The 18720-nt window shown below is 48.8% G+C and overlaps 1 protein-coding gene across 1 annotated transcript in view; it reads right to left on the reverse strand.

Annotated features, from left to right (window-relative positions):
• The window catches only part of BBS1 (Bardet-Biedl syndrome 1), a 591426-nt gene extending 585974 nt beyond the window's left edge, over positions 1-5452 (reverse strand). The window contains exon 1 of the mRNA XM_086938512.1: positions 5330-5452. Coding sequence (XP_086794638.1) covers positions 5330-5358 — 29 coding nt within the window. The 5' untranslated portion in view covers positions 5359-5452. The remainder of the gene's footprint in view (positions 1-5329) is intronic.
• Between the last annotated feature and the right edge of the window lie 13268 nt (positions 5453-18720).

The following is an 18720-nucleotide window of genomic DNA, read 5'->3' on the forward strand; positions in this document are numbered from 1 at the left end:
CTCATGTTGTCCCAAGGTCTTCGAACTAAACACCAAGATATGCCATAATTATTGGCTCTCCATTCTAATATACCTGTGATATACTGAAGAAGTCACCATTTCAGCAATCATTGTCTGCAGTCATGTTAAAAGATAATTTTTTGTAACACATCCCTAATACATGAAATCATGCTCTCTTATTTTTTGCCCAACGACTTTAACAACGTTCGCTCTTACCATGACGTGCGCATTTTCATCAAAACGAACCCCTTTCAAGCCATGGTTCTCATCAACGGGTTCGTTCTTTAATTACAGCATAACCATTTTCCGAGCCGGCCGCAGCATTAACATTCTGTTTAACTAAGCATTTTGTCTAAAGAAACTATTAAACCAACTCCACACCCCGCCCAATTAGTATCAGATGTTCAACTCCTCCCTCCCTCTATGCACGCTACAACCTTCTCCATATGCCTTGCCATGATTTTACTCACGCTGCTGAAGTAACTAATTGTCCCAGCATGCATCTCTTCATGTTCGAAAAAAAGATGGATTACCCTGATTAAACTTTCCCACAGTAAATTATTTACACATGACCGCATCACCAAAGGTAACCTCACGTAAACAATAAATTCCTCTTTTATAATTCCGATATGCCTCTTGGTAAATTAAAGCTATCGATGTACACAACTTATTTTCATGAGTATTATTTAAACTCTTATTCATGTGTATTTCTTTGCTGATTATTGTTTACGTGAGGTTACGTTTGGTAATGCGGTCATGTGTAAATAATTTACTGTGGGAAAGTTTAATCAGGGTAATCCATCTTTTTGCATTGGGTTTTTTTTATGAATAAATATCATGAAGTGTGGAATCAACCTGTGCCCTGAAGTTTATTCAAACAGCTCCGAAAATTGAAAATCGCATGGATAAAATGAATTGAATCTACGGTTTAAACAGGAGGAAGGATTAAAAACGGAGATGAAATATTGGTTAAAAAAGAAGATTAAATATGGTTGGAATTAATTCATTGGATTCATACAGAGTGTATGGCTGTGCGACTTGGTGGTACTTGTAAAAAAGTTCCCCCCTTGGATTGGTTTTGATGGCAGCGCACGAGACGAAGCGCAAAACAAGTTTGCACGCTAGCAAAGTGGAATCAGTTAAAACAAGGATTAAGAATGGATAAAGCGGAGTGCATCTCACCACCAGAACTTCCTAAAAGTAAAGTGCGCCATACTGCGATTGCTACAATCAGGGCCGGTCCTAGGATTTTTGGGCCCCTGGGCAAAAGGGAATGTGCACGGCCCCTGAAATGTACATAAGTGACACCTTCTGATCTCGGGGAAGCTGCTTTGTGCAGACTCCACCTGTGCCGCAGCTCCTCCTCTCAGCCACCCCAAGCACCTCTTGTACAGCCCATTTTTTGTTATTTTACTTTTTTTATGTAGTGCACTGTTATAAAGCGCAGTCATTACCCGAAGGTGTCAGAGCGCTGTACAATAGAGCCAGTTAAGTTACAAGAGAACAGTGGAAACACAATACAACATTACAAACTAATAATGAAGGTTACATAAACACAAAATCCAACAAAGCACGCAGGAGAGAGGAATGTACAGGAAAAAAAAAATTACAAATTTACCATGAGTGAACTTCCAAGAGGGGCCTGAGCATGACAGTATTAGTTCTGAAAGTGTCGTGGAAAGAGGAGCAATTTGAGATCAGCTTTGAAGATCCGGACGGAAGGTGTGAGAATTACTTGGGGGCGGAGTTAAACCTGTTTGGGCTAAAGTGCTGACTATGGGCTCCCTGCAGAGGTGTCCCCCTCCCCTAGGCCTTTCCGCAACATCCATTTGACGCCCTAGGAGGGGGCCCTCCCAGCAGGGGTACACAAGGACTGGTGGGGTGTTGCCATTGTGCAGGCGACCGGGGCCCCATCCTGGCAGGTAGAGTGTGAGGCCCAGCCCATGCCTAGCGCCGGCCCTGGCTACAATAGTTAATTGTGGATGCGTTAACAATTGATGTGTGCACTGATGGTTGGTTGTGTGTGTGCCTGTAGAAACTGTGCACTGATGGCTGGTGGTGTGTGTGCCTTGTGGAAGTGTGCACTGCCGGCTGGTGGTGTGTGTGCCTGGTGGAAGAGTGCACTGACAGCTGGTGGTGTGTGTGCCTGGTGAAAGTGTGCACTGACGGCTGGTGGTGTGTGTGCCTGGTGAAAGCGTGCACTGGCGGCTGGTTGTGTGTGTGCCTGGTAAAAGCGTGCACTGACGGCTGGTGGTGTGCGTGTGCCTGTTGAAAGCGTGCTCTGACGTCTGGTGGTGTTTGTGCCCGGTGAAAGCGTGCACTGATGGCTGGTGGCGTTTGTACCCAGTGAAAGCGTGCACTGCCGACTGATGGTGTCTGTGCCTGGTGAAAGTGTGCACTGACGGTGAGGTTGTGTGTGCGGTTGTGTGTGTGGTTGTGTGTGTGGTTGTGTGTGCAGATGTGGTTGTGTGTGTGGTTGTGTGTCATGGTTGTGTGTATGGTTGTGTGTGTGGTTGTGTGTGTGGTTGTGTGTGTGTGTGGTTGTGTGTGGTTGTGGTTGTGTGGGTGGTTGTATGTGTGGTTGTGTGTGGTTGTGGTTGTGTGTTGTGTGTGGTTGGGTGTGTGTGTGTGGTTGTGTGTGTGGTTGTGTGGGTGTGGTTGTGGTGTGTTCGGGTTGTGTGTGGGGTTGTGTGTGTGGTGGTTGTGTTTGTGTGGCTGTGGTTGTTTGTGTGTGTGGTTGTGTGCGTGGTTCTGTGTGTGGCAGCGTGTGTGGTTGTGGTTGTGTGTGTGTGTGTGTGTGGGTGTGATTGTGGTTGTGTGTGTGTTTGTATGTGTCACAGTAATACTAAAAGCATCTCAAAATAAAGGAACACAAACATCGAGTTTGCGGAAAGAGAAAGCACGTTGTAAGTCAAACGGGCAGCATCAAAGCATTAACACAACATGTTCTTTGAACGAGAACATCAAAGGGGCGCAGCGAAAGTGATCACGGGCAATAGGGATCGTGGGCGCTTCATGAACATGACGAGGTTTGCCATTTGGTGCCTCTGCTCCAAAGCGCGCGCCCGCGCACATGCACTGTAGCTCTAGGCTGAGCATGGTAGCATTTTTTGAACCCTTACTAAAAGTCTCATCAGACTAGCGCATTCACTGAGTCAGGCGAGACCTAAAAAGGACAAACTCACCGGCAACAATTGTGGCCTGCTCTCTAAATTGTTACCACTCCAGTGCTCCTGAGGAGAATCTTCCAAAAAATCATAATGAGGCTTTCCAGCCAACTATTGTTTATTTTTTTAAATCCTTGGGGGAGATTAAGGAAAGTAAAATGGATCCTGGATCGCAAATAAAAATGATCAAAGCCACAAAACCAAAAGAAATAAGCCATATAAAATCGGACACAATAACACCTATTTGCAAACATCCCCCAGGTAAAGACTCAGCGAATAAGTACACAGTAGCGGGCATAAGCCCACAAAAGCCATCTAAAGTAAACACAGCCTCTAGTCAGGTGCCGGGCTCCCACTTACTAGTCGTAAAAACTCAAGTTCATGCTCCTTGTACCTCATCTATAGCAACTAAGTCTAGAAGTACAAACTGTGGAACCAATAACAGGACAAAGGCAACCTCTAAAGCTAGCAATGGATCTATTAAAAGGATTGCAATCAATGAAAATGAGGGCACAAACTCAGACAGAGTGGAATTGGATTCTAGCCCTAATGAAAATAACATGGTGATTAATATATTATAAGATATTGAGTCAATCACAAGTGGTGAGGTATTTCTATCCTCCTCCACAGGGTAACCAAGAAAGCGTTTTTTATCTAACTACAATAGGGACCCGAATTACCAAAAAAGGAGACCAGAAGCCTTCTCAAGCCCTAATAATCTGAAAAGTGGATTCGAAATAAACCCCTTCAGTCCAATATCTACAACAGGAAGATCCAACTTGACCTCAAACCGGCTTTGATCCCGGAGGTAATAGACATTGAGTGTGCACATATGCCATATAAATCGGAGAATTCCGATTCTATAAATAATCCTCTTAATTCAGCTGATCTATCCCTACTAGCTAAATACGACACAAATCTTTATGTGGGAACAAGACAAGCAGAGGATCCAACAGAGCTATGGGGCAGTTTGATGGACAACATAACCAGCTCCCAGAACTATCATTCGGATAAATTGAATATTCAGGTGGGGCTATTGAACACTTATGCCCTCTACGTAGCTGGGATGGATTCCAAATTACTAAACTTAAAACATTTAGTGGTAAAGTCTCTATCAGACAGAGACAATCAAATGATCACCTGTATCTGTGCTCATATCAGAATCTACTTGGAAATCGGCCATCATTCCAACTTACATCATATTGGCGACGAGGATGGGAATATGATGCAAGTTGGAATGATAGCCGATTTCCAAGTAGGTTCTGTAGTAAGTTTATTCCACAGATGAAGGAGCAGCTTAACAACCACAACAAGTCCCAACAGTCTGCCAGTCAGCATACAACTGACTCACATAGAACTCCCCAACACAGAACACATAAGAACATTCCAACCTTCATTATACATTCCACAGCCCACTTAATGCAATACAAAGGATACCACACTGATACTCAGGGGCTCAGTTGTGGGTCTGAAAAAGTATGAATGCGGCCCAGGAAGCCTGCTGAACACTGTGGATGCACCTGGCTGTCAACCTCAGACACATATGGGAGAGCAGCTACACCTAGAACAGCCTCTAAACATCAAGTTATGCTCTGTCTGTCCATGGTACTAGGAGTTAGGCTGTCAAGCCCTACCTCCCCGTGCTTCAATTGTTATCTTTCGCAGCCCGTCAGAGGTAGCAAAGATGAGCACAGGTGCACGCACAGCACTGATGACAGGCAGCCCATGTCACTTGATGCATGCTCTTCTGGTCTGGCTCTTCGGTGTTAAATTCATAGCGCTTTTAAATCTCTACACGCGCGCCCATGTATATATTCAACAGGTTAAAAAGACGGTCACAGACTTTGCAGAATGATTGCACTGACTGGGATGAAGCTCCGCTGTTCCTACGCATTATTAATTGTAAAATTTGCATAAACACTTTAGGTGTTTTAACATTCATTCCAAAGCACCACTACATTGCGCAGGGGTGAGTCATGACTGAAATAAATCACGTTGCATGTACATAACTGCTTTATTCATTTAACTTTTAAAGTGCCACAACACAAGTATTGCAATATAACACATTGAACTGCACACAAGATGTATCGCACATAAACAACCTGAAAACACGGCAATTAACTCCAATTTGAAATCAGTAAACGGCACAATTTCATGCTCACCTCTCTCTGCCGCCTTCGGTAGTAGCCATAGCGGACGCTCTTGGTTCCAGATAAGGCGGCTCTCTCCTCGCTTCAGCCCCGTCGCCCCTGGCAGCGGGTGTATCTCAGAGAGAAACTTCCTGTATATTTACGTTACTGCGCATGCGCGAGAAGCATGCGCACAAAACAGCACTCCTGACGCCTGTGGCCTCAGCCTTCAGTTAGAGAATTTTCGTTAAAATGTTCTCTCTGGCATCTCTAGCAATCATGCTTCGCTGTGTTACAGTTCAGCGTGTCTTGACTTCATCAGCACATCATTTGCTGCTACTTGCGGTAGTCCGGGAGGAACTGCCAGGAGAGGACTGGATAATAGGGCTGTGACTGGCATCGGACCACAGTGCGCTTCACAGGGGCCTAAGCGGATGAATGTTTAGTAGCTCCAGCTGGCTTATTATGACAGGGGGTTAATGCGGTGAATTCAGGTTTCCTTGGTCAGTGCGCGAATAGTACACACAGCCATTTTTTTAATTCCCTTCTGGGCTTAGTACCATTATAAAGTCTAGGCAGTGGACGAAGTGCATTAAAGTATGGGAGCTGTGATGCGCGCAAAGGGGGCGGGGCTAAATAAAAAACACTTTTCGGTCTTTCGCCTTCAGATATAACGACATGTAAAATAATGCAGAGCTTACATGAAAAATAAATGCAAGTAAGTTAATCAATGGGACGTGCACTATCGTTCATTATGAAACCTCTATTAGTTAATACACTGCAGATATTGGTGTGTGTAACCACCAGAGAGGCACATAATTGCATCCTTATTGGTTTATTTATTTTTTAAACAATATTTTTATTGCAGAGTCATGGGATATACAAGCAATCATTCCGACATGTCAGCCTCTGGCAGCTGCCGTCCACAGATCATAATTGTAACAGCACACAGCCATTCAGCCCACAACCCGGAGGTCGGGCGGCTTCGGCCACAAAATGCCAGGGACATAGGAAAGAAAAGAAAGCACATGAGAAAACAATTGTTTCCAGTCGGTATAATGGTCTGTCATCTGCTTTTCTGTATCCCCTCAGGTACCCTTCTCAACAGTTACACTCTTAAAGAAATCTCCAACTCCCCCTCCCTCCCCTCATACTGCTAGTGGTGTGGGCCTTGTTCAAACATAAATATCTATAGTCAGAAAAGATCCGGGGTCAATATTCTTCCTCGGTTGTGCCTCACGGAACTTCTGACAATGATCCCTCATTCTCCTCCTCATCAGCAACCAGATAGTCTTTTAGCGCTTGCACTAGCCCCTCCCACGCCCTTGCCATCTCCATACTCTTTACATTAGCCGCCCTAGTGGCCTGCTGGCGCCTAATCGTACTTTCACTACTGGCCCATTTCTGCAGTTCATTCGTCCACCTCCTGCTGGATGGGCCTTCCCTCGACTTCCAGTGCCAGGTAATTTCCCTCTGTGCTAAAATGAGGCCCAGGTCAATGAATTTACTAGTGATTTTTGTTTTCGCCGTGTGGGGGAACTAAAGCAGCAAACAGGTCGCCATATCATATTCCACTTGTCGATCAGTAACTACCCTAAGGAGCTCCCCAACCTCCGACCAGTATGCCCCCAGTGTCGGACAACTTTGCATCCTTATTGATGCCATGGAAAATAGTGACTTTGATGTCCCAGTCTGTGACATAAAGCACTATGAATATGTAAGTCATTATTTTAAACTTGCGTTGCACACATTATAAGATAGACTGCTAAAAAATGAGCAAAAAGGTTTAAGATAACAAAAGAAGTGCTTCTCAAAAATATATTTTTGTAATACCTAGACTGTATATAGTACAATGTTGTTATAACTGTAATTTAAAAGCATGCACTTCACAGCTCAGCAAGAAACTCCCTTGCACTACCACTCAAAAAGAATAAATGTAGGTCATCAGGAAATTTCAATGGATTCCATCAATTAAAGCTTCGAAGCACCCTTAACATTTACAAAATCACCAGTTGCGTACATTTACATTTCTGTCTGGAAAGCAGGCACCCTGGCAAGAAGGCTTGTCTGCCTTTCCCTTGGTGTCACATCACAGGAGATTTCCTGCCTCACATTTCAGCAAAAGCATTGCAACTCTTGGAATTAATCATCCTGGTATGGTTGTTTTTTCACAAAAAGTGAGGGAGTGTTTTTCTTTAAATTGTCATCAGATTGCAGTTCTCATACATATACACTTGTGTGGTTTGAATAATATTGTTAATTCTTATATATTCACATGCTCATTTGAATAGTATTCTGCATTCATTTTATGACTGGATATGTATCTATAACAATGTATTTAAACGTGTACTAAGATGCTTGCCATATTAACTTGACTAAAGGCCTTAACATTTGAATTGTAGGTTTAATTTTCTACGTCAACGTTTGCTCAGCTTGCAGTATTTGTAGGTGCAGTTGTATGATCCTATGCATTAAGAAAGGCACATTCTGTATGGGAGATAGTGAAGTTCAGGAGGAGTACTTTTGGCAAAGACAAGAGACACTAATGAACAACTGTTCATAGTTAATCTGGAGATGGGAGGAATCTAAAGTCGTTCTGATGTGCAGACCAAAGGAAATAAGTTTCACATGTAGCTGCCAAGTTTATTATGTGAAGGTGGAAAGTAAGGAGACAAATGATATGTGATTCTCGTATGTTCTTTAGTGGGTTTAATTGGTGATCACACTTTGGCTTTAGCCAGATTCCATTTAGACACAGATGGGCACAGACCTATTTGCTTTTCTCTGTTGTGTGTCTTTATGCTTTGCAATACTAATAATTTCCGAGAACTTTTACAGAAGTCTCTAATGCTGACACCTTCCTGCTTTACCAGACCTAATTAGGATTTTCCCAATTAGTGTTACTTAGAGTAGGCCCTGTTTCAGTAACTTGGATTTGTTCATTCCTAGGCAAGAGGAACGCAAATCATATTCATATCATTAGTACCTGTCTCTCATTTTCTGCATGGCCATTACTGAGTTTCAAACAAGTTTCTTGTTGCTGTGACTTAACTAGGTTAGACAATTTGGTCTGCCAGCAGTGACTCTGTTATTCTACAGTGTATTTTTGAGATGAGTGTACATCAGCTTGGCTTTGAATTTGTAATACATTCATACTCAATCTCATTTACCGATTTTGGGTCTTCACTGTGTGGCCAATTTAGTTACACTGTAAACTGAACTCTCTTTTATTCCTGAGGCTCCTAAAAATGGTCTGTTGCAGGGAAAGTTTGACGAAGGGCTCAGTGCTCTAGCAGATAGTAGCAAAGAGAGGATTGTTAGGTCCAAAAATGGGGGAGTTAGAATAATTTGTTAGAGTAGTTCAGATCCAGTCTCAGTCCTGGAGCCCATGTCTCTATCTGGAGGATCAGCAGAGTTCCAGCAGTTTGGGAATGAGTTGTAACAGCGGAGGTGTGAGTATGAATAGGGTTGTGTGTTAGAATGGTTTGTGTTTAGCTTGTAGTGTTCAGAAAAATTGTGGGATGTTTTGAATGTCGTGTGAATTTGGCACTTAACGTGGAGCGCTTTTACAGATGGAAACTCTGGATTAGTTACCGCACCCCTAAGTGTGCACCCTAGTGCGGCGGAGTCACCCCTTTAAATGTGATTCAAACCCAGATAGGAGGAAACTCAGGGATTTGTGTCCCCAGTACCTCCACAGCTGCTAACGTTCCACATGCACTCACTGTCGGTTACCATTGATCCTGTGTTCCTATTTATCATTCCAGTTCCATAGAAAATGTAAGGCATAATTTGGCTATCCAAGCCACACCAAAAGCCATAGAGAAGGCCCCCACAAGCTTGAATGTGAGAAGATTTGTCCCTCTAGTCCCAATGAATGCAAGGTCCCTTTGCGGTGTGAATGCAGATTCGACAGTGAACTAGACAGGGTTTGGACCTTTAAGGTAATTCCCAGAATTGCCTAATCTAGGTACGCTTAGTTGGGAGCCAATCTTAAACTTACGCACTAGCATCCCTAGAGAGGGATAGTACCCAAAGCCCTTGGAGTGCAGTCACATTTTAACACTAAGGAATTGGACAAATGATTGAAGGTTGTTAATGCCCCTTCGAATGAGAGTGGAAGCTCAGAACGGAGTCAAGAAACAATTAAGTCATCATTGAGGGTAAACCTATTGGATGTGGGTAAATCAAAACTTCAATTGGATGACATAATAAGGGGAAGTCTTGAACTGGCCCAATTGCACCCTTTCAGGAAAATTAACTTTTGTTTATGAGTAAGGATGTTACCAGACGAGCAAGACAAGCCTAAGACAAATTGTACTTAGTAGCTCATTAATTTGAAGTAGATCTGGATCGGACTAAAGCTTTACAGAAATGTCATCAACTCTGTTTTAGTGATAAGGATAGTTATGAGGATACCAGCAATGAAGTTACAAATTCGGGAATTAATTCAAAGCATTCAAACTTGGAGTGCCTAGATAAGTGGGAAGGTAAATGGGTGAAGAAGGGTCCTAAGAGATCTATGAGGTAACCGCCTCCTCCCGGGGTAGGGGGAATAGGCACTACAAGTTTCCTTTTATTGTAAGTACCCTGTGGATGTTATGTTAATGTCTCACAGAGTAGGAGTGATCTTGCATCATTCACCAATGATTTCCCCTAGGTTGAGAGAGAAACCTGTAGAAAGGTCCAAACAAGTTGAACTGTGGACTGATTTGAATTCTTATTTGATATTGTGGTCCCAAGTGACTTGTAGACAGCATGAAAATAGACACAAAGTGGCCAGAGGGAGAGCCAGTAAGGGACCCATTAGTAATGCTCTGTCATCCATAGTAATGTGGAAGTATAACCAGGCAATGACTTGGTTGAAGCCTAAAGTATCACCCCAAGATATTGACTGTGTCAAGATTGACTAAACGACCCATAAACCCAAAGAGACAATTCATGCATATTATGAGAGATTGTTGCAGGCATTTAAACAGTACAGTTGAATGGAAACATTGGAGCCCAAGGATATAGGACATTTTGTGCCCAGGTTTGTGACAGGATTGTGGCCTGAAATTAGCATGATGATTAAACAACATTGGATTTGTTGGCAGAATAAGCCTTTTGATGAGAATTTGAGATATGCCGAGTTCTGTAACAGTGAAATAGACATTAGGCAGAAGAAATTGAAGGTTAAGCTAATGGTGCAGCAAATGAAGTCTGCTCAGAGGGGAAGTCAAAGTCAGCCTTTTGTAGGGAATTTTCTCCCTATCAGGGAGTGTATCTGCAGGGAGCTTCTGCGATGCAAGGTACATTTCAGCAACAAGATAGCAGTCATGGTGTTCCCATAGACCAGAGTACAGGGACTTATGTAGCCACTTTGAAAAAGTCCAATCCGTGTCATTATTGTAATAGGTTGAGGCATTGGAAGCAGGAATGTCATCTTAATCCTGCAAATCAAGGTAAAAATCCAGGGTTTATATAGTCTCGGAATAATAACCTGTGCAGTCGTAAAATGTGCAGGGACCAAGGTCTCAACATTTTATTGTGCCACAAGCTCCAGTGATGCAAGTTCCACAACCCCCAATACCACAGCAAGCTGGTAATGGTCCTTGATTCATTTAAAATCCGGTTCCAAATGTGAAGCACAAGTTACTAATTGTGTAACGATATATCTGTAAGAGACATTAGTTAGTGATAGATTCTTACCTTAAAATATTCCCCAGGCATCAGACTGGATCCGGAAAGATTTCTGCTTAGCAGTATCCCTGTGCGCCGGTAGGTGGTGTCCTGCGGCTCAACGTCCGTCACTGGCATCGCGTGCGCTGAGATGATGTCACGGAGACTACTTAGGCGCCATCCATGCACGCTAACGTCAGTTCTGTTCACAACTTTCCGCGCCGAAATTCAGAGCCTTGCAAGATACTGACCATTGGTGCATAAAACTAGGGCCCTAAAAAGGGGATGACCTTAACCCTAGTAATCAGTTCATAAAACGGGGAGGATGGGTGGGGCGATAAGGAATCTATCACTAACTAATGTCTCTTACAGATATATCGTTACACAAGTAGTAACTTGTGCATCTGAAAGAGACACGTTAATTATAGATTCCTTACCTTAGAATAGATACCCTAGTAATACCAACCCCGGAGGTGGGTGTGCTAACAGGATTACACCAAAATGTCACTGAGCACAGAATGCCCAAAGAAGCCGTCTCTCCAGACAGGACTGTCAAGGCAGTAGTGCCCAGTAAACGTGTGTAGCGAGGCCCACATAGCTACTTGACAAATGTCCTGCAAGGGAACGCCGCGTCCCAAGGCAGTAGTGGCTGCAGTTACCCTGGTTGAATGGGCACGCAACCCCACAGGAGGCTCCTTCTTGGCCAAGGAGTAACAAGTTTTAATGCACAGAACGACCCACCTGGAAATGGACCGTTGGTGCACAGCCCAACCTTTTTTGGCGCCCACATAGCCAACAAAGAGCTGATCATCCACCCGGAACTGCTGTGTACGCTGCAGATAGAAAGCAAGCGTACGTTTTGGATCCATACGGTGGAGCCTCTCCTCTTCCCTGGAAGGATGCAGAGGCGGAAAGAAGGTGGGCAAAGTGATGGTCTGCCCGATGTGGAAGGGCGTGACAACCTTTGGCAAGAAAGAAGGACGAGTCTGCTTTCGTGCTCGTAGCAGCCTGTGTGTCATAGTGTGTTTTATCGTTTTTATCTCCCCACTGTACTGTTACTGTTCCCCACATTGGTAGAGGATTGTTGCCTGTTTCCCCTTGTTCGCTTCTCCGTTGCCTCTCTGTCCCTGTGCCCCGCTCCCCGATTCCCGCCGCCTGCGTGTTGCCACGCCCCCTTTTCCTTCTGTACCCTCCCCGCTCCCGCCTCCCAGCTGCTCCTCCCTCCCTCACACTTCGCCTTAAATGGCAAAAGTGCGTACGCGCAGCGTTGACGCGCAGTGGGCGCGCCGACTAAGCGCCGAAGGTGCGCCAAAGGTAAGCCCGTCTGCGCCCGTCCGCGCCTGGACCGCGCCCAGTGCCAGACCCCCTGGCCCCCGCAGTCGCCAGCCCACCCGCCGGACCTACGCCGCCACCGAACTCTACGCTCTCAAAGCCGGCCGATCCCTGGGTTGCTACCGAGCCACCCCGAGACGCACCCACGGACCCTTCTGCTGCAACTCCTGCAAGTTCACCTGCATCCGGACCTGCACTACTCCAGCACCAACCAAGACCAAGACGAGCAACAGCAGCAGCCACCTGAAATGCATCCTGCTCAACACCCGCTCCGTCCACAGACACGCCGTCGAGCTCTGGAACCTGCTCGACACAACCTCACCAGACGTCGGCTTCCTCACGGAAACCTGGATGAACGCCTCTTCAGCGCCCGACATCGCCATCGCCATCGCCATCCCAGACGGCTACAAGATCATCCGAAGGGACCGCATCAACCAGATCGGAGGAGGCATTGCCATCATCCACAGGAACACCATCCGCATCACGACCAACACCGACGACACCCTCGCACCCGCCGAGCACCTGCACTTCCAGGTCCACATCAACCCCAAGACCACCCTCAGAGGCACCCTCATCTACCGACCCCCGAGACCACGCACACAATTCAGCGAAGATTTCGCCGACTTCATCAGCCCGCACGCCCTCCTCTCCACTGACTACATCCTCCTCGGGGACCTCAACTTCCACCTGGAGAACAACAACGACCGCAACACCACCACCCTGCTGGACAACCTCGCAAACCTCGGACTCAAGCAACTGGTGACCACCCCCACCCACTACGCCGGACACACACTCGACCCCGTCTTCTCATCCAGCAAGGACATCGCCTTCAGCCACGCCACCGGACTCCACTGGACGGACCACAGCTGCGTTCACTTCAGCTTCAGAAGGACCACGATCCACCACCACCAGCAACAGGTTGCACGCAGAAGCTGGAACAAGATCACAGCCGACCAGCGCACGACCTCCCTGAGCATGAACCCTCCCACCAGCACAACAAACCCAAGCCAGGCGGCCACCAACCTCGCGAAGTGGATCAGCAACTGCGCAGACAACCTCGCCCCGCTGAAGACCCCGCCTAGCAGACCCGGTAGCAAGAAAGCCCCATGGTTCACCGACGAACTCAAGAGCTCCAAGAAGAACTGCCAAGCCCTCGAGAGAACCTGGCGCAGAGACCCAACACCGGACAACATGACTGCCCTCAAGCTCGCCACCCGAAAACACCACCAACTCATCCACGCCACCAAGAAAACCGCATTCAAGGAACGACTGGACAACAACGCAGACAACAGCAAGGAACTCTTCAACATCGTTAAAGAGCTCTCCAACCCCAACGCCGGAAACAACGACATCACCCCTTCGCAAGACCTCTGCAACTCCCTCGCCTCCTACTTCCACAACAAGATCGCAGACATACACAACAGCTTCAGCACTTAACCGACGCACGCCACCACGAACCACCGCCCCCCACCACCACCCTCCGCGCCTGGACCCCGATTAGCACCGAAGACACCGTCCGCACGATGAACTCCATCCACTCCGGATCTCCTACCGACCCCTGCCCTCACCACGTCTTCAACAAGGCCGACGCTGTCATCGCACCCCACCTGCGGGACATCATCAACACCTCTTTCGACACCGCTACCTTCCCAGAGAGCTGGAAGCACGCCGAACTCAGCGCTCTACTAAAGAAGCCATCAGCCGACCCCACCGACCTCAAGAACTTCCGCCCCATCTCGCTGCTCCCGTTTCCTGCAAAAGTCATCGGGGAAGACCGTCAACGAGCCGCTGGCCGCCTTCCTTGAGACGAACAGATCCCTCGACCTCTCGCAGTCTGGCTTCCGGGCCAACCACAGCACCGAGACCGCCCTGATCGCAGCCACCGACGACATCCGAGCACTGCTTGACAACGGAGAAACAGCAGCCCTCATCCTCCTAGACCTCTCAGCGGCCTTCGACACTGTCTGCCACCGTACACTAGTGCAGCGACTCAGCAACGTCGGAATCCAGGAGAAGGCACTGGAGTGGATCATCTCCTTCCTCGCCGGAAGGACACAGAGAGTCCGCCTCCCCCCGTTTAGATCTGAAGCCACCGAAGTCATCTGCAGCGTTCCTCAGGGCTCCTCGCTCAGTCCAACCCTCTTCAACGTCTACATGAGCCCCCTCGCAGACATCGCACGCCAGCACAACCTCAACATCATCTCCTACGCCGACGACACCCAGCTGATTCTCTCCCTCACCAACGACCCCGCCACCGCCAGAGCCAACCTTCATGAAGGGATGAAATAGGTAGCCGAATGGATGAAGATCAGCCGCCTGAAACTGAACTCGGACAAGACGGAAGTCCTCATCCTGGGATCCTCACCCTCCGCCTGGGACGACTCCTGGTGGCCCCCGCCCTAGGCAGCGCACCCAAACCAATAGACCACGCACGCAACCTAGGCTTCATCCTGGACTCCTCCCTCTCCATGACCAGACAAGTCAACGCCGTCTCCTCATCGTGCTTCAACATCCTGCGCATGCTACGAAAGATCTTCTGGTGGATCCCCACCGAGACCAGGAAGACGGTCACCCAGGCCCTCGTCACCAGCCGTCCGGACTACGGCAACTCCCTCTACGCCGGAACCACCGCCAAACTCCAGAAGAGACTCCAGCGGATCCAGAACGCCTCAGCACGACTCATCCTGGATATCCCCCGTCACAGCCACATCTCCGGACACCTGAGAGACCTGCACTGGCTCCCGGTCAACAAGAGAATCACCTTCCGACTCCTCACCCACGCACACAAAGCCCTACACAACCAAGGCCCAGGATACCTCAACAGCCGCCTCAACTTCTACGCTCCCAAACGCCAGCTTCGATCGACCGGCCACGCCCTCGCCGCCGTCCCCCGCATCCGAAGAGCCACCACAGGAGGACGGTCCTTCTCCTACCGCGCCGCCAAGACATGGAACTCCCTCCCAACCCACCTACGCCTGACCCAGGACCACCTCGCCTTCAGGAAGCAACTCAAGACCTGGCTGTTCGAGCAGTAGCGGACCCCCCTCCCCTAGCGCCTTGAGACCCTCTGGGTGAGTAGTGCGCTATATAAATGCTTGATTGATTGATTGATTGGTCCTTAAAACCACCTTGTCCGGATGAACAGTGAGGAATGGAGGTTTAGAAGAAAGAGCCTGGAGCTCACTCACTCTTCTGGCAGAGGTGATAGCTACCAGGAAAGCCTTCTTTAGAGTAAGAAGACGTAAAGGACAGTTATGAAGGGAGCGCACATCAGAAAAGTCAAGACCAAATTTAACCATTGAGGCATTATGAAAGGCACGGGAGGGAACGTGTGCGTAATGCCTTTAAGGAAACGGTTAACAACTGGGGACTTAAAAAGAGAAAGCTAATCAGGAAGCCTCAGGAAGGAGGAAACGGCAGAAAGATAACCTTTGATAGTGCCCAGAGCAGAGCCCTGCTGGGCCAAAGACAGAAGAAACAGAAGAACCTCAGAAAGAGGGGCCCAAAGGGGGTCTACAGCTTTTGCTGTGCACTATGCCACAAATCTGTTCCATCGGTAGGCGTATACCGTTTTAGTGGAGGGACGCCTTGCTGCCAGAATGACATCACAGACTTTGGGAGGAAGATCGAAAGGTGTCAACTGCTGCCGCTCAATCTCCATGCATGGAGGTGGAGGCTGGACAGGTTCGTGTGGAGGACCGTCCCTTGCTGCCTCCCGAAGAGGCAGACTTATCGGCGGATCAATGCTCATCCTGAGTAGCTTGGGATACCAAACTCTTCGAGCCCAGTCCGGAGCCACAAGAAGGACTTGGGCCCGGTCGTGCCTGATCTTCTTCAGCACTGTGGTATAGGCGGAAAGATGTACAATAGACCGCAGCTCCACTCGCGATGAAAAGCGTCTCAGAGCGAGCGCCGCTTGGAAATTCCAACGCGCAGAACTAATGACATTGCGCCTTCTCTTCGGTGGTGAATAGATCTAACCAAGGCTCTCCCCACTGCAGAAAGAGACCTTGCGCCACGTCCGAGTTCAGACGCCATTCGTGATCCACCATGCACCAGCAGGTGAGTTTGTCCGCCCTGGGGATCAGAGAACCTGCCAGGTGTTGAACCACCAAGGTAATGCCTTTATGTTCCAGCCATGTCCAGAGGCGCAGAGGCTCCTGACATAGGGTCCAGGACCCCATCCGCCCTGTTTGTTGCAATACCACATGGGGGTGGTGTTTTCCGTGAACACCTGCACTATACTTCCCCGGACAGAGGGAAGGAATGCCTTCAGTGCAAGCCGGATTGCCCGCAGCTCCAGAAGGTTGATATGGAGACGGGGCTCGACCGAAGACCAGAGGCCTCTGATCTCCGCCTCTCACATGTGGCCCCCCATACCAGGAGGGACGCATCCGTCACCACTGTGTGCTCCGGTTGCGGAAGGGAGAGGTATCTGCCACTGACCTAATCGCGGTTCGTGAGCCACCACTGCAACTGTCGTGCAGCGCCCTCTGAGATCTGGACGTGATCGGACAGGTTACCCTGATGCTGTGCCCACTGGAACTTCAGGTCTGCAGAGCCCGCATATGCCATCTGGCATGCGTCACCAGCAGGATGCCGGAGGCCATCAGGCCCAGAAGCCGGAGGGTCATCCTGACTGAAACCCGGGATAGAGGCTGAAAGAGCGGAATCATAGCCTGAATATCCCGGACTCGCTGCTCGGGAGGATGAACCCGAACCAGTGTTCAATCCAGAACTGCTCGGATGAAAGGGAGGTTCTGAGAGGGACTCAGGTGCGACTTCGGCACATTGATGGAGAACCCCAGCAAATGCAGGAGGTAGGAGACAACTGCCTGGTGCGGGCCCGCCTTCAACAGCCAGTTATCGAGGTAGGGGAAGACTTACACTCCTGACCTGCGCAGATGAGCTGCGACCACCGCCATCACTTTCCTGACCTACCATGAACCGCAGGTAACACCGGTGGGCCGGCAGGACAGGGATGTGAAAAAAAGCGTCCTGCAAGTCCAACGCTACCATCCAGGGTCCAGGGTCCAGGGCAGTCAGGACCTGAGCCAGAGTCAGCATCTTGAACTTCTCCTTCCGGAGGAAGCGATTGACGTCCCGGAGATCAAGATGGGGCGCAAGCCCCCTTTTTCCTTCTTGGCGACCAGAAAGTAGTGGGAATAACAACCACTCCCTCAACGTACTCAACGGCCCCCTTGGCTATGAAGGCTAAACTTCCGAACGGAGAAGAGCCAAATGATCCCCAGACATGCGGTGGTACCAAGGTGGCATGGCTGGAGGGGAGGACAGAAAGGGGAGCGAGTAACCTTGGCAGATTATCTGCAGCACCCACTTGTCCAATGTGATTTCGCGCCAGTGGTGGAGGTGGCGATGGACCCTGCCTCCTACCGGCGTGGGGTGCCACCTGAAGCTCAGATTAGGAAGGCTTGGAGGTCAAATCAGTGGGGGTGGAGATGGACTGACCCGCCTGCTGGTTACCAGACCCGCCCCTGCAGAAGCAACGTCCACGGCCACGTTATGGCTGGTTCTGCGCAGGTTTTGTGGAGGATTGTGCCTGGGCACTTTTACACTGGCCACGAAAGAAACGAAATCCAGGCGTGGCAGGACTCTTTGTGGAAAGACCCAAAGACTTGGCAGTGGCCTGTGAGTCTTTAACCACATTGCTGTGGCGCATATTTTTGCGCTGTGCGGCTTTTTTCAAAAAGCCGCGTTAGATGACGAGCTCAGCTCGTCATCCGCACACGACCACCGTGGCTGATAACGAGCTGAGCTCGTCATCAGCAGCGAAGGGGTTAAAGCGCTCCAGGGCATTGTCAGCCTTGTCGCCAAAGAGGCGAGAGCCATCAAAGGGCATGTCCATGAGCGAGCTATGGACATCAAGGGAGAACCCGGTAGACCGCAACCAGGCATGGGCCGCAACGCCACAGTCGTGGAAATCGCCCTGCCCAAGGAATCATCCATGTCCAGACCAGAACTGATGGCAAACTTCACCACATCCTTGCACTCCGCTATTGCCTGGGAAAGGACAACCTGGACCTCCTCAGAATACTGAGGCAGGACCTCTGCTACGAATCCCACACTGTGTAGGAGTAACAGCTCAATAAGCAGGCGGTATTAACTGACCGCAACCCCAAGCTGGCCGAGGAGAACAACCTCTTGCCATATTGGTCCAGCTTCTCAGAGTCCTTATCTGGCGGAGCCGTGGGAGAGGCACTCTGCGATGTTGAAGCCTGAATGACCAGGCTCTCAGGCGTGGGGTGAGTGGTCAAGAAGACATGATCACCAGGCGCCGGATGGTGATGCCTAGCGACGTTCTTATCCACTGTGCCCCCGAGGCCGACCCCAACCAAATGCACAAGAGAACTTCGGTAAGGGCCTCATTGAAAGGGAGCAGCGATTCTGACTACGTAGATGCCTTCTCGATC

This window comes from Lissotriton vulgaris, chromosome 9, assembly GCF_964263255.1.
Source record: "Lissotriton vulgaris chromosome 9, aLisVul1.2, whole genome shotgun sequence".
Taxonomy (NCBI): domain Eukaryota; kingdom Metazoa; phylum Chordata; class Amphibia; order Caudata; family Salamandridae; genus Lissotriton; species Lissotriton vulgaris.